This window comes from Oncorhynchus keta, chromosome 34, assembly GCF_023373465.1.
Source record: "Oncorhynchus keta strain PuntledgeMale-10-30-2019 chromosome 34, Oket_V2, whole genome shotgun sequence".
NCBI classification, from domain to species: Eukaryota; Metazoa; Chordata; class Actinopteri; order Salmoniformes; family Salmonidae; genus Oncorhynchus; species Oncorhynchus keta.
Window position 1 is genome coordinate 30,237,073 of NC_068454.1, and position 17,165 is coordinate 30,254,237.

The 17,165-nt window shown below is 46.0% G+C and overlaps 1 protein-coding gene across 1 annotated transcript in view; it reads left to right on the top strand.

Moving 5' to 3' along the window:
- Positions 1 to 15,705, top strand: part of LOC118366910 (solute carrier family 49 member 4-like) — a 68,709-nt gene extending 53,004 nt beyond the window's left edge. The window contains exons 8-9 of the mRNA XM_035749743.2: positions 999 to 1,181; positions 11,201 to 15,705. Of these exons, the coding sequence (XP_035605636.1) occupies positions 999 to 1,181; positions 11,201 to 11,316 (299 nt within the window). The 3' untranslated portion in view covers positions 11,317 to 15,705. The remainder of the gene's footprint in view (positions 1 to 998; positions 1,182 to 11,200) is intronic.
- The last annotated feature ends 1,460 nt before the right edge of the window (positions 15,706 to 17,165 follow it).

Sequence of the window (17,165 nt, forward strand, 5' to 3'; positions counted from 1 at the left end):
CTTAGAGCAGGATGGGGGTGGTTGAACAAAGGGGTGATGAGAGGGAAGAGGGGAAATTCATTCAGGATTTGATGACTGTGTCGTCGGTGTAGTGGCATCGCCTCAGTTTCTCTGTGACAGCGGCAGGCAGGCAGGCAGGCTGGGTCCTCTGAGGCAGCAGTGTGATTTAGAGCGGTGCTGGCTAATGAGGAGTTGATTTGGCCCAATCTGCAGTGATAAAGGAGACGGAGGAGACTGAGCCATGTTCTGTCCCAAATGGTACCCTATTCCTTATATAGTGGACTACCATAGTACTTTGGTCAAAAGTAGTGCCCTTTATAGGGAATAGGGTGCCATTTGGGATGTAGCAATGCTCTGCTCCACGGTGATGGCTTAATCTCCTCTCCCAGCCCAGGGCCCCCGGGCTCGGCCTCAGAGCAGCTGAGACCTCGATCAATGGTGGCCAAGACACACATGCACACAAGCACGGACACACGCACAGATACTGTGAGCACACACACACATGCGTGCAAGCAAATTGGGGACGCACGCACACTAGTTGAGATGCATACACACACACACACACAGGCACCCGTGCACACATACAAACACACACACACACTGGGGGAATCGGCCAGCAGCATATGGCACTTACCAACGCAATTTGCCTGTGCCCTGAGAATAACTAACTGTAGTCAATCTCATGAAAACACAAGCTGCACAGCAGGTGGTTTTGCCTGTGTTTTTCCCCCCATCCACCACCCACTGTTGAACCACCATTGTCTTAGCTGGAATGACATTATGAGTAAGCTTTGATATGTAACAATGAGAACTTTGAGGACTTCTCATGGTGACACTGTTCTTATGGTCACACTAGTGTCATCTCATACTAGTTAAAGTGCCATATGTAATAAAGGGCTTTATAAGTCACATTTGATTGGTTAACCCATGAATCCCTGTCCTCTGCTTTATAAAATGTGATGATTGATTGATTTACCCCCCTCCCCTCTTCCCCTCAGCTACTCTTTACACCTCCTGTATCCTGGTGGGCATCTTCATCAACAGTAGTGTGCCCATCTTCTTTGAGCTCTTCATCGAGACCGTGTACCCCGTGCCAGAGGGCATCACCTGTGGCGTGGTCACCTTCCTCGGTAACCTGGTCACCGGCTGCCTCCTCTTCTTCCTCACCTTCTACAGCACAGGTAAGACTGACGGGTAGAGTACAGCTACAACACAAGATGGAAGAGAAAGAAGTGGATATGAGAGAGCTCTAGAGCAAAGGTCAGATTTAGATTAGAATTAGATTCCCAGACTTTTTAAGATATAATATTTATTTTGATTATAATAATAAAAAAAAATGTTTTATCTCTCCCAGCCTGGTATTCATTGTCTTGGTCTAGTGGAGGTTTATGTATCATTTGTAAGTAGAGGACAGAGGACAGACTATCTCTACCTCTATTTCTCCCATTTCTCAATTTCTACAGGCTCCAGGAGCAGGTCTGGAACCTGTAGAAATATAAAATCAGTGGATCCGAAGCATCAGGCCTCCTCTCTGTGGGTGCATCCCAAATGGAACACAATTTCCTTCATAGTGTACTGCTTTTCACCAGGCCATTTTTTTTTTTGCCTTTATTTAACTAGGCAAGTCAGTTAAGAACAAATTCTTATTTTCAATGACGGCCTAGGAACAGTGGGTAAACTGCCTGTTCAGGGGCAGAACGACAGATTTGTACCTTGTCAGCTCGGGGGTTTGAACTTGCAACCCTGCCGCCATGGCAACCCTATGAAAGTACTAGGGTGTCACTTGGGAAGAAACCTCTGTTTCTCTCCTCTGTTGGCTGATCTACATTCTGTTTGCAGAGCTCTTCTTTGTCTGATTGTCTAACCTTCCAGTAAAGGCTAATCACAAAGCCACTCAGGTGGAATGATGAATAATGCTTCTAGAACTTGACAGCATTCCCCCCTCAAACCCTTTTGAGTAAATAGACAGAATATATACGTACACATATTTGTGCGAACTGGATTACTATTCGTGAGATTCACTGGGTCCCCCAGAGTACAGGGGGTGTACAGTTTGGCTGGTCCCCCAGAGTACAGGGGGTGTACAGTCTGGCTGGTCCCCCAGAGTACAGGGGGTGTACAGTTTGGCTGGTCCCCCAGAGTGCAGGGGGTGTACAGTTTGGCTGGTCCCCCAGAGTACAGGGGGTGTACAGTCTGGCTCGTCCACCAGAGTACAGGGGGTGTACAGTTTGGCTGGTCCCCCAGAGTACAGGGGGTGTACAGTCTGGCTCGTCCACCAGAGTACAGGGGGTGTACAGTTTGGCTGGTCCCCCAGAGTACAGGGGGTGTACAGTCTGGCTCGTCCACCAGAGTACAGGGGGTGTACAGTCTGGCTCATCCACCAGAGTACAGGGGGTGTACAGTCTGGCTTGTCCACCAGAGTACAGGGGGTGTACAGTCTGGCTCATCCACCAGAGTACAGGGGGTGTACAGTCTGGCTTGTCCACCAGAGTACAGGGGGTGTACAGTCTGGCTGGTCCCCCAGAGTACAGGGGGTGTACAGTCTGGCTCGTCCACCAGAGTACAGGGGGTGTACAGTCTGGCTGGTCCCCCAGAGTACAGGGGGTGTACAGTCTGGCTGGTCCACCAGAGTACAGGGGGTGTACAGTCTGGCTGGTCCACCAGAGTACAGGGGGTGTACAGTCTGGCTGGTTCCCCAGAGTACAGGGGGTGTACAGTCTGGCTGGTTCCCCAGAGTACAGGGGGTGTACAGTCTGGCTCGTCCACCAGAGTACAGGGGGTGTACAGTCTGGCTGGTTTCCCAGAGTACAGGGGGTGTACAGTCTGGCTGGTCCCCCAGAGTACAGGGGGTGTACAGTCTGGCTGGTCCCCCAGAGTACAGGGGGTGTACAGTCTGGCTGGTTCCCCAGAGTACAGGGGGTGTACAGTCTGGCTGGTCCCCCAGAGTACAGGGGGTGTACAGTCTGGCTGGTTCCCCAGAGTACAGGGGGTGTACAGTCTGGCTGGTTCCCCAGAGTACAGGGGGTGTACAGTCTGGCTGGTTCCCCAGAGTACAGGGGGTGTACAGTCTGGCTGGTCCCCCAGAGTACAGGGGGTGTACAGTCTGGCTGGTTCCCCAGAGTACAGGGGGTGTACAGTCTGGCTGGTCCCCCAGAGTGCAGGGGGTGTACAGTCTGGCTGGTCCCCCAGAGTACAGGGGGTGTACAGTCTGGCTGGTTCCCCAGAGTACAGGGGGTGTACAGTCTGGCTGGTCCACCAGAGTACAGGGGGTGTACAGTCTGGCTGGTCCCCCAGAGTACAGGGGGTGTACAGTCTGGCTGGTCCCCCAGAGTGCAGGGGGTGTACAGTCTGGCTGGTCCCCCAGAGTGCAGGGGGTGTACAGTCTGGCTGGTCCCCCAGAGTACAGGGGGTGTACAGTCTGGCTGGTTCCCCAGAGTGGTGCACTGTAATAGGGTGCTATTTGGGAGGTAGACAAAGTGCCGACTGTCAATAGCCAGGCTGTGTCAGATGGAGATGTATGTACTGTAGGATCAGCAAACGGACACAGGCCTCAAAGTATACATTTTTCTCTTCTAGTTGTTGTTGGTGGTGGTGGTGGTGGTTGGTGACATCTTGGTGGATGTGTACAGAGGGGTCTGTGTGCTGGATGCTGCCCATATGGTGGGAACTGTGAAGGGAACAGTGTTGGCGGCTTCCTACCCTCTTTCCCTCTGACACCCAGGAGATTAAACTGAGATGAGAGAGCTTTGGCGCAGCATTAGATTTTAGAATATAACCCTGTTGTGGTCACAGGCAGTAGTGTGGTTTATGTTACCCTTGGGTCTCTCGCTCCCTCTCTTCTGCACTGAGTGATGCTCAGAGACTATACCCAGCTGAGACTGGTCTGAGATCTATAGTTAAGGGCCCAAGACATCTTGAGTTCAGAATCCTGTGGTATTGCTGTGCGGACTGGACCCTCTTGATGACTGCCAGTAGCTCGGCCCTAAAAAAAGTAGAGCAGTTGGTGTTCCTCAGGAATCAGTGTTAGGAACAATTAATATATGTACATGTCCCTATAGGAATTTAGACCATTGGTTTACATGTATTTGAGACAACTTATTAAAAGGTAATAGTAAACATGTTGTCCCTAATGAATTTAGCAAATTTGTAAATATTGGCTCTCTATAGCAAGACACATCATTCACCCAAGTTTCGTCAAAATCGGGCCAGTGCTCTCTGAGATATCGTGTGTGACGAACGTACAAACGTACTGACGGACGGAGACGTATCCACAGTCCCCTTTTCGATTTCATTGTGGGGGACAACTACGACTAAATCCAGTTCCTGTTGTCTCTGTCCTGTTTATCAACCAATGTGGATGAACGGAGGATAACATTCAACCACCACAAAACAGATTTGTAAGGAATAGGACCGTATGATAGCACAGGAGGTTGGTCGCACCTTAATTGGGAAGGATGGGCTTGTGGCAATGGTTGAAGCAGAATGAGTGGAATGGTATCAAATGCATCGAACACGTGGTTTGATGCCATTCCGTTTGCTCTGTTCCAGCCATTATTATGAGCCATCCTCCCCTCAGCAGCCTCCACTGTATGATAGTGCTACAATATTTAGTTTTTTACCTCTAATTCATCCTTCATTCATTTCAGCCTTATACAGTAATCGATGTGGCATATGCGGTGGTGTGGAATTAAAAGCAGAGGAATTCCATATAAATCTTTGCCTTTTCAAAATCAACCCCGCTCCATCCTTCATTTTAAATTGGCAATCTCAGCCTCAAAGATGTTCATTTATTTTTTGGTTACAGTTGATTTACATTTCCATTCGCTGCTCACTGCCAAAAGAACAAATTCTGAAGTATCAATGCTTTAACTTCTTTAAAAAAAATATTTTCATACATATTGTTTTAATATTGAAGGTTTGCTAGGGTTTCGGCTCTGCGGGTCCCAACTTCCTTCTATTCCAGCAGGGTATTTCAGGGTGCCTCCCAAATGGCACCCTTTGCTCTATATAGGATTGAATCTGTCTGAAAACATGAATGGAGACAACATTGGCCATATGAATGCATACAGCTACAGCTGTTGGTACTTTAGATTTCATCATCTCTGTGTTTGTGATTTAGCTATGGAGAGGTGGGTGGAATACAAAGTAGGGAGCCTTATTGTGAAGTGTAGAGTCAAAGATTCCTCGTCTATGTGGAGGAGTTAGCGTTTGTGTGGGATAGGCAGCTATATCGTTGTGTTTGTTGCCAAGACTTCTACGAGGGAAACAGACCGAAAATAATTGCCGCTTTTCTTTTTGTTTTAAACTTAGTTTTTTGTCAAACTTTGCTGTGTTTGTCTTGAAGTACAACACTATGAGATGAATAACATGTTATTTGGCATATCTGTAATTCCTAACCTTTTGTGAATGTTATGGAGGCGTCAGACTGTAGCGCCACGTTGATCATTAACAAGCCTTTTGTTTTGCAGTTGCACTTTTATTTCTGGGATGTTTTTGAAGGATCGTCGTGGGAACAGTTGACAGTGTAATCAAACACACCCTATTAGGAACACACAGTCATATTAAACAGTCTTAATGTCTACCCACCCAGTCGGAACATTCTGACAGTAATAGAAAATAATTATTCTCATTTTGTTTCATTGAACGTTTTATGATTTCATTTCATTTATTTCTGGCTAATGTCAGCCAGTCAGCCAGTCAGCCAGTCAGCCAGTCAGCCAGCTCCATTCCCATTAAAAAAACAGCTTTGTAAAGTGAGAAGACATTTAACCAGCTCTGAAAAGCTACATCCATTTTAAAACGCGACATTATCGGCGACAATTAGGAATAATTCTGGTATGATAAGCGGCTTTGGCTGATGTCCCAGGGCGCAGGGTGAGGCGTCAATATAGCCAGAGGGAGAAGTGAAAACATCATTTCAATTGTCCTTTCTAACTGTCAGTTGGGTATTATCACTGAGCTACTGGAGCTATGATAGCCTGCATCAGCGTATCTCTCCCCAGAGGCTCTTTCATTATGAATGTACAGAAAGGGAAATAGATTCAGTCCACTCCTATTCCCCTGTGTATTGCTGTTCAAGCAACTTTCTACACAGTACAGCCCACCACTCCTCACTGACGATGTCAGAGGGACCATGACCGCACAAGCCACTTAGCCCCATCTTCACAAACAAATACTTGTTGGTAAGCATACAAAGACACATTAGCATTCATTCAGACTCTACACCCGTTCACATATCTCTCCTCTCTTAATCTCCAATCTAAATGGATGAATCAGGGGCAGGCGGGTTGTTGTGACAACACAGTCAGAGAAACACAACTCCGTAAACGGGCCTCCTCACCAACAGGCGACAGGTTACTGAGCTAACTTGATTAATGACTGTGCTACTGCACAATGCAACGTCCTTCACCTTTTCACTTCTTCTTTTGTCTTCCACTGTGCTCTGGACCCACAGATCTCTCTCTCTCTCTCTCTCTCTCTCTCTCTCTCTCTCTCTCTCTCTCTCTCTCCACTGTGTTTTGGACCCACAGATGTTCTCTCTCTCTCCACTGTGTTTTGGACCCACAGATGTTCTCTCTCTCTCCACTGTGTTTTGGACCCACAGATGTTCTCGCTCTCTCTGTCCACTGTGCTCTGGACCCACAGATGTTCTCTCTCTGTCCACTGTGTTCTGGACCCACAGATGTTCTCTCTCTGTCCACTGTGCTCTGGACCCACAGATGTTTTCTCTCTCGGTCTCTCTCTCTGTCCACTGTGCTCTGGACCCACAGATGTTCTCTGTCTCTGTCCAGTGTGTTCTGGACCCACACATGTTCTCTCTCTGTCCACTGTGTTCTGGACACACAGATGTTCTCGCTCTCTCTGTCCACTGTGCTCTGGACCCACAGATGTTCTCTCACTGTGCTCTGGACCCACAGATGTTCTCTCACTGTGCTCTGGACCCACAGATGTTCTCTCTGTCCACTGTGTTCTGGACCCACGGATGTTCTCTCTGTCCACTGTGCTCTGGACCCACAGATGTTCTCTCTCTGTCCACTGTGCTCTGGACCCACAGATGTTCTCTGTCTCTGTCCAGTGTGTTCTGGACCCACACATGTTCTCTCTCTGTCCACTGTGTTCTGGACACACAGATATTCTCTCTCTGTCCACTGTGTTCTGGACCCACGGATGTTCTCTCTGTCCACTGTGCTCTGGACCCACAGATATTCTTGCTCTCACTGTCCACTGTGTTCTGGACCAACAGATATTATTGCTCTATCTGTCCACTGTGTTCTGGACCCACATGTGTTCTCTCTCTGTCCACTGTGCTCTGGGCCCACAGATGTTCTCACTCTCTCTGTCCACTGTGTTCTGCACCCACAGATGTTTTCTGTTGCTCTCTCCGTCCACTGTGTTCTGCACCCACAGATGTTTTCTGTTGCTCTCTCCGTCCACAGTGTTCTGGACCCACAGATGTTCTCTCTCTCTCTGTCCACTGTGTTCTGGACCCACAGATGTTCTCTGTCTCTGTCCACTGTGCTCTGCACCCACAGATCTTCTCTCTCTGTCCACTGTGCTCTGGACCCACAGATGTTCTCTCTCTCTCTGTCCACTGTGTTCTGGACCCACAGATGTTCTCTGTCTCTGTCCACTGTGCTCTGCACCCACAGATCTTCTCTCTCTGTCTACTGCTCTGGACCCACAGATGTTCTCTCTGTCCACTGTGTTCTGGACCCACAGATGTTTTCGTTCTCTGTCCACTGTGCTCTGGACCCACAGATGTTCTCTCTGTCCACTGGGCTCTGGACCCACAGATGTTTTTGCTCTCTGTCCACTGTGTTCTGGACCCACAGATGTTCTCTCTCTCTCTCTCTCTCTCTCTCTCTCTCTCTCTCTCTCTCTCTCTCCACTGTGTTTTGGACCCACAGATGTTCTCTCTCTCTCCACTGTGTTTTGGACCCACAGATGTTCTCTCTCTCTCCACTGTGTTTTGGACCCACAGATGTTCTCGCTCTCTCTGTCCACTGTGCTCTGGACCCACAGATGTTCTCTCTCTGTCCACTGTGTTCTGGACCCACAGATGTTCTCTCTCTGTCCACTGTGCTCTGGACCCACAGATGTTTTCTCTCTCGGTCTCTCTCTCTGTCCACTGTGCTCTGGACCCACAGATGTTCTCTGTCTCTGTCCAGTGTGTTCTGGACCCACACATGTTCTCTGTCTCTGTCCAGTGTGTTCTGGACCCACACATGTTCTCTCTCTGTCCACTGTGTTCTGGACACACAGATGTTCTCGCTCTCTCTGTCCACTGTGCTCTGGACCCACAGATGTTCTCTCACTGTGCTCTGGACCCACAGATGTTCTCTCACTGTGCTCTGGACCCACAGATGTTCTCTCTGTCCACTGTGTTCTGGACCCACGGATGTTCTCTCTGTCCACTGTGCTCTGGACCCACAGATGTTCTCTCTCTGTCCACTGTGTTCTGGACCCACAGATGTTCTCTCTCTGTCCACTGTGCTCTGGACCCACAGATGTTTTCTCTCTCGGTCTCTCTCTCTGTCCACTGTGCTCTGGACCCACAGATGTTCTCTGTCTCTGTCCAGTGTGTTCTGGACCCACACATGTTCTCTCTCTGTCCACTGTGTTCTGGACACACAGATATTCTCTCTCTGTCCACTGTGTTCTGGACCCACAGATATTCTTGCTCTCACTGTCCACTGTGTTCTGGACCAACAGATATTATTGCTCTATCTGTCCACTGTGTTCTGGACCCACATGTGTTCTCTCTCTGTCCACTGTGCTCTGGGCCCACAGATGTTCTCACTCTCTCTGTCCACTGTGTTCTGCACCCACAGATGTTTTCTGTTGCTCTCTCCGTCCACTGTGTTCTGCACCCACAGATGTTTTCTGTTGCTCTCTCCGTCCACAGTGTTCTGGACCCACAGATGTTCTCTCTCTCTCTGTCCACTGTGTTCTGGACCCACAGATGTTCTCTGTCTCTGTCCACTGTGCTCTGCACCCACAGATCTTCTCTCTCTGTCCACTGTGCTCTGGACCCACAGATGTTCTCTCTCTCTCTGTCCACTGTGTTCTGGACCCACAGATGTTCTCTGTCTCTGTCCACTGTGCTCTGCACCCACAGATCTTCTCTCTCTGTCTACTGCTCTGGACCCACAGATGTTCTCTCTGTCCACTGTGTTCTGGACCCACAGATGTTTTCGTTCTCTGTCCACTGTGCTCTGGACCCACAGATGTTCTCTCTGTCCACTGGGCTCTGGACCCACAGATGTTTTTGCTCTCTGTCCACTGTGTTCTGGACCCACAGATGTTCTCTCTCTCTGGCCACTGTGTTCTGGACCCACAGATGTTCTCTCTCTCTGTCCACTGTGCTCTGGACCCACAGATGTTCTCGCTCTCTGTCCAATGTGCTCTGGATCCACAGATGTTCTCGCTCTCTCTGTCCACTGTGTTCTGGACCCACAGATGTTATCTCTGTCCACTGTGCTCTGGACCCACAGATGTTCTCACTCATTTGTACCCTAGTGGAGAGACAAATGAAAGGATAAGCAAGAAAAAAATGTCTTAGGAGGAGCCTCTCTCTTTCTTACTCTCTCCCTTATGTCCTCTTCCCCTCTGGACACTATGACTGTTTTCTGTGTAGGTTTAGGTAGCAACAATAAGTGAAAGAGTAAGCCAAAAGGCCTATTTTTTTCTCCTGTGTGCAATGCACCCTTGTCTCCGTCACCTTACCCTGGTGGAGAGGTGGATCCATTCTGGCTGACTCACTCTGAGATGTGCCAGAGGGCCAAATCATAGAATTTACCCAAACAGGCCAAACGGCTGACCTAGCTTGAGTCTCACTTCTCACCCATCGATTGAGCCGCTCACTTCAGGGGCAATTGATCAACTGCATTATAGGACCGGGCAACTGAAATTGAAATGCCCTGCAGGGGGAATTAAAATGCATGCTCCACTCAAGTTGGTGTGTTTTGACCTCATTTCTCTATATTTAGTCCTGCTGTTTCTTTATCAGGTCCCTGCCAGCTGCTGGAGGGCTGTCATCTTCTACCTTATCAGGCTGTGTGGTTCCTGTCTTAGTGGTAGGGGTGCTGGGCACCCCGCTCAGTTTTTTCTCTCTCTCTCTCTCTCTCTCTCTCTCTCTCTCTCTCTCTCTGCTCTCTCTCTCTTTCTGTCTCTCTGTTTCTCTCTCTCTCTGCTCTCTCTCTTTCTGTCTCTCTGTTTCTCTCTCTCTCTGCTCTCTCTCTTTCTGTCTCAGTTTCTCTCTCTCTCTCTCTCTCTCTCTCTCTCTGCTCTCTCTCTTTCTGTCTCTCTGTTTCTCTCTCTCTCTCTGCTCTCTCTCTTTCTGTCTCTCCGTTTCTCTCTCTCTCTCTGCTCTCTCTCTTTCTGTCTCTCTCTCTCTCTGCTCTCTCTCTTTCTGTCTCTGTTTCTCTCTCACTCTCTGGTCTCCTTCGTTCTCTCTGGTGACTCTTTCTCTGTATTCCGTCTCTCTCTCTTTCTCGTTCTCTCTCTCCCCCCACCCACACCTCTGCATCATGTTGAGAGGGCATGCCTAGTGCTGTGCCGCTGAAAGGGGACCTATATCGATTTCTTTCTGGTGCAGTAACAGGAAGTAATGTGTCTGTCAAGGTATATGTTGCTCTACGTGCGTGTGTGTGTGTGCGTGTGTGTGCGTGTGTGTGTTGAGGTAGAACCATGGCTCACACCAATTAGTCTCACTCTACACGTGGCTTTCCATTACCTCTTCATTACAGGCTAACTAGGGCCACTGGAGCTTAAACAGCAAAACAGGAGGGAAAAGGAAAAACATTGGGGTTCAAGTTTAGTTCAATGCTGGAAGGGAAAACAGGCCATTACTGACATTATTTAGATGCATGACACAAAGTTCAGAACGATGTCACCCTCTAGTCTATACATTGCATGATTAGGGCTTGTTTTGAGTTAACGGACATGAATAACCTCCACACATTAACCTATTAGAACACGTTATACTACTACTATTGCATGTCGTCGGTTGGGTTTATACACAGTCATGGAGTCAATACTTTAACTATATGATTGGTTGTTCTTGTCGTCTGTTATAAAGGTCATTGTGATGTTGATGTACAGTAGTGTACTGGCAATGCCTGGCCTGCAGTGAGCGTAGAGGTACAGATGTAATGAGTAACCTTCAGTGATCTAATTAACCTTTTCCATCTCTCCTCAGAGTTGTCGTGGCTAAACTGGTGTTTGACGGGCTCCTGTGCCTTCAGCCTCGTCCTCATCCTCTTCTTCAGGGAATCCTACGACCGCCTCTACCTAGACGTCTTTGTCTCAGTCTGACACACACAAAAAGACTGGAACAAGAGGAGAACAAAGACAGGAACATTTGAAACGCACTGCACAAAGAAGAAGAGGAAGAAAAATGGATTTCAGAAGTGCAACCTTGCGCTCTTTTACGTTTTAAGTATAGCTGTAGGTGTAAACTTGTAATATGACGGTGGTCGGTGATTCATTGTGATTTCCTTGTAGCCATTGAGAAGCGCCAGCCAAGGGCCTCAGACAATTAGTCATTAATGTTAAGTCTTTATAACTGTCGGTTTGGCCAGTTGGTCCTCTGATGCAGCATTGTCTTGTCTTTTTTATAATGTAAACTACAGTGGGACCTGGTCATGGTATGATGAGGGACTGTTGTTGTCTAAAGATGCACTCTGTGGCAGGTGGTTTCCCTGTGGCCTGTTGGTCCTCTGATCTTAATGAGAGAAGAGAGGCCTGATTGGCTGAGTAGCTCTAGCAGCCAATCAGCAAGCCCCACCAGTCTGTGCTAACAAGGGACCGTATAGCATTTTAGTGTCACTCATAACTGCTGGTTATGAATTGCAGGGGGCTAAAACTATCAAACTAAGCTGTTCTGTAGAATTACCTGTGATATTACATGTCTTTTAATAGTGACAAATGGTCGCCTTTTTTTACTATATCCCCCTCTCTCAAGACTTATGCAAGACATTTTTTCTCCCTATGGGATTGAATTGATTGCAGGCCGTGCAGGTTCCTGCCAGTGTTGTCGACTATGATTGGACACCACCCTGGTGCACGCCAGTGTCTTGGGATATGATTGGATGAGCCGCAGAGACCGCCTCACTCTGCATGCAAAGTCACTGCTTTAAACTCTCCTCTCTGTGTGTGTCGAGGCTCTGCTGCGCGGGTCTCATGGTGTTACAACACAGTCCGTTTTAATGAGCCGTTCAGAATATGGACGTTGGAAGTAGTAGTTTCCCCGTGTCATTCTGACCTTTCAGCTGACAACAGGAGTCAGATATTTTGGTTTGGAGTTGGTGCAGACGAACATTTCAGAATTGTCAAATGTTTTTTGTTGTTGCTGTTTACAGTTTGTTATACTATATAGGAGATTTTTGAATTTTGAACTAAACTTGTTTCAGTGAGAAAGGCATGTTTTTTTAAAATGGTTTTAACATGAAATATTTCTCAGTAGAAATGTCCATTATTATTACAGATGTATTTACTGAGGGATCAGAACACTAACACAGTAGATGCAGAGACAAATACAAAGACTGTCATGAAATATGTGAATACCGCTGTTGCACAGCTGAGACTGTGGCTGATTCTGTGGAAACCACAAACTGTTAAGTCACCACGAAGCTGCTCTACATCTAACGCATAGCGTTCACCTGCAGTAGTCACTGTGCTGAGGACACTGACAACAAGAGGCAGGTAGTGGTTCGGTAAGCACCTCCTTGCCTGGACGGTCAGTGTTGGACTTGGAGGAGATGCTTACTTTCCCACGGAGAAATAACACATATTGAACTGATGTTTAACATGAAAAAGAGGGGAACGGGAAAGAACCACCTTTGTCCAGATTGTGGAGTGACTGGTCCTGAAAGGCACTAATCTACAAGGGACTTTAACTGGGAATTTATTTTTTCAACATGCCCCCTGCCCGTGCACAAGTGGAGGGTACTCCCCAAAACCACTCACCAACTCCCATTACTCGGCTGTGCCACAGAAAATGTTTTTCCTGGGTGATAAGGTATATAGTATGTACAGTTGAAGTCGGAGGTTTACACCTTAGCCAAATACATTTAAACTCATTTTTCCACAATTCCTAACATTTCATCCTAGTAAAAATTCCCTGTCTTAGGTCAGTTAGGATCACCACTTCATTTTAAGAATGTGAAATGTCAGAATAATAGTAGAGTGAATGATTTCTTCCAGCTTTTATTTCTTCCATCACATTTCCAGTGGGTCAGAAATTTACATACACTCAATTAGTATTTGGTAGCATTGCCTTTAAATTGTTTAACTAGGGTCAAATGTTTCGGGTAGCCTTCCACAAGCTTCCCACAATAAATTGGGTGAATTTTGGCCCATTCCTCCTGACAGAGCTGGTGTAACTGAGTCAGGTTTGCAGGCCTCATTGCTCGAACACACTTTTTCAGTTCTGCCCACAAATTATCTATGGGATTGAGGTCAGAGTTTTGTGATGGCCACTCCAATACCTTGACTTTGTAGTCCTTAAGACATTTTGCCACAACTTTGGAAGTTTGCTTGGGGTCATTGTCCATATGGAAGACCCATTTGTGACCAAGCTTTAACTTCCTGACTCATGTCTTGAGATGTTGCTTCAATATATCCACCTAATTTTCCCGCCTCATGATGCCATCTATTTTGTGAAGTGCACCAGTCCCTCCTGCCGCAAAGCACCCTCACAACATGATGCTGCCACCCCCGTGCTTCACAGTTGGGATGGTGTTCTTCGGCTTGCAAGCTTCCCCCTTTTTCCTCCAAACATAATGATGGTCATTGTGGCCAAACAATTCTATTTTTGTTTCGTCAGACCAGAGGACATTTCTCCAAAAAGTACTATCTTTGTTCCCATGTGCAGTTGAAACCGTAATCTGCCTTTTTTTATGGCGGTTTTGGAGCAGTTGCTTCTTCCTTGCTGAGCAGCCTTTCAGGTTATGTCGATATAGGACTTGTTTTACTGTGGATATAGATACTTTTGTACCTATTTCCTCCAGCATCTTCATAAGGTCCTTTGCTGTTGTTCTGGGATTGATTTGCACTTTTCACACCAAAGTACGCTTCTCCATCCTGAGCGGTATGACGGCTGTGTGGTCCCATGGTGTTCATACTTGCGTACTATTGTTTGTGCAGATGAACATGGTACCTTCAGGCATTTGGAAATTGCTCCCAAGGATGAACCAGACTTGTGGAGGTTTACAATTTATTTTCTGAGTTCTTGACTGATTTCTTTTGATTTTCCCATGATGTCAAGCAAAGAGGCATTGAGTTTGAAGGTAGGCCTTGACATACATCCACAGGTACACCTCCAATTGACTCAAATTATGTGAATTAGCCTATCAGAAAGAAGCTTCTAAAGCCATGACATCATTTTATGGAATTTTCCAAGCTGTTTAAATGCACAGTCAACTTAGTGTATGTAAACTTCTGACCCACTGGAATTGTGATATTTTGAATAAGTCTGTATTTTGAATCTGTCTGTAAACAATTGTTGTAAAAATGACTTGTCACGCACAAATTAGATGTCCTAACCGACATGCCGAAACTATAGTTTGTTAACAAGAAATTTGGGGAGTGGTTGAAAAACAAGTTTTAATGACTCCAACCTAAGTGTATGTAAACTTCCCAGTTTAACTGTATGTTCTGAATGGCGCTTGTCTTTTCCTCTCTCCTTGTTAATTTTTTAACTAACCTTGTACAGTAAGGGTTTTTCTCTTTACCTCATGGGGTCGTTCCACCAATTTGGTGCCTTTTGAGAACTGTTAAAAGAAAAAGGAATTTCACCTAATTTTAACATTCTGTCAGAGCACATGTTCAGTTCATTAAAACACATTTCCCAGCTCAATATGTCAAATAAAACATATATTTCTAGCCTGTCTATGTATGGGTAACAGGGTTGACATGCTATGCTTGATCCGCTCAGAGTAGAACCATCTCACCTGCTTTTACGCTAGGATTTGGCTATTAGATGTTTATGGTTTCTTTTGAAAAAAAAATATTTAAAAGGAAGAGTTTCACCATATTACAATGAGAGTACAGTTCACGTAACAGGGTTGACCTTTAGAATGAGGGACAGATGTCAATGAATCACTCATCACACAAAATAAATCATCATCTTCAGAAATGACTTTGTCAAAACAGCAAAATAACTAGGGCTTTACAATGAGGGTGAGAACTTGTGGGGGTTAAGTGGGTTAAAAAACATCTTCCTAGAAGTCACAGAAGGTAGACAGAGGGACATGTCAAAATGCTGAATTTTGGCACTTAGTCAAGACTTTATTTATTCATTCAGATTGATTCAATTCTACATGTGGTCTAGGTTAAAGGGCACTTCATTTAATATAACATGTTTTTGAAATTCAATATTGATGCACAATTTCTACTTAAAATATCAAAGGTATGCCAAAGACACTCTTCGTGGATCGACCCAGTGATAGAACACTTTGTCTTCATGCTCTTTACCTTCCGAACCTTGTGACATGTTGCCTTAATTCCCTGTGATCTGTGATTTCTGTCCTCTCCACCCACTCTGTGATGATGAGATAGTCCGTATGTGTACAGTAGTGAAACCCGTTCCTATTACACTGCTTATCATGTGTTTTGGGGGTATAGATGTTATTGTCCTGTGAAAACAAAAACAAATGTATGTGAGATTTTAAGCAGCTTATTAAAAATACATTTTGAAATACAGTATACCCACTCTTCTTCTCCTCCATCATCCACTCTTCTCTTCTTCTCCATCATCCACTCTTCTCCCCCCCTTCTATTTCACAATGAATGCAACTGTAGACCAAGTGTAAAAGTACAAAAAACTGCAGGACATTTCACCTTCTTTTCTTCCAGGAAATGTCAGCACTCATTTCCCCATTTCCAGTTAATGAAACAAATGAAGATCAACATACATGACCTCACTTGTGTAAAGTCCATAAAGACGCCTATTCCCTCTAGAAGACACACACAAGATCCTCTCCCAGCTGTGCATGAAGTCATATGTAGGCTACGATCAGGGCTGAATATTGGACTCTGGGGTCCCCATGCATGCAAAGGGAGGTGACCTGCTCTGGCTCATTCTGACTCACTGGCTCTCTGGATACACTAGATGCTATGATTGATTTTAGTTGCAGAGATTCTCTCTCACTCATGTTTCTCTCTCCTCAATCTAGAGATTTGTTATCTGACCCATAGGTGTGTGTTTGTCTGATTGATCTCTCTCCTAACCCCTCCTCTGTCAGGTGTTGGAGTTGAGTGCAAGATGTTTTCAAAGACAAGAGAGACCAGCTACTGGGAAGCTGTATGTCCCAGATCTGGATAGCCTGGTCCCTCTCTGTTTGTGCTGTCTTGCCAACTTCTTGTGACAAAGACCATAAGAGTTGGCAAGACAGCACAAACAGATCTGAGACCAGGCTATGGTGCAGCACAGCACTCTGCATCATGCTGTGCCTCAACCTGGATCAGAACATGCAATACACAGTGGTCATGACCCAGGGGGTGAACTGGAATTCAACAGTACTCTGTGGCAGTGGTTCCCACACTGTGGGTTGGGGCCCAATTGGGGATCGTGGCAGGTGGGCCGCGGGATGACATTGCCCAAATGTTTTTAGTGTAAACTTAAATGACTAAAACCAAGTAAAAAGTATGTAGAAAATATATATATATATTTATTTTTTACCAGGCAAGTCAGTTAAGAACAAATTCTTATTTTCAATGACGGCCTAGTGGGTTAACTACCTGTTCAGGGGCAGAACAACAGATTTGTACCTTGTCAGCTCAGGGGTTTGAATTTGCAATCTTCACGGTTTCTAGTCTAACGCTCTAACCACTAGTCTACCCTGCCGCCCCATAATGGACCTCTATTTTTCAATAGTCTTCAACAAAATAAAAACTTGACAATTAGGGCCCCATTTGATTTTTGAGCATTAGAACACAGCATTAGCGATGTAAAAATGTGTAGAATTGGATGAAATTAGCTTAAAAACTGCAATATTTTCTCTCAGGTTCTATGGCAAAATGTTTATAATTTGAGGAAATTGGCTTTAACACTGGAACATTTTCTTTCAGCTCCACGACAGGATGTGTGGAATTGCAGGAGTTTAGCTTTGGACCTGCAAATATTTTGTACTTATTATTGGCTTTGTGTACATTTTTTCGCT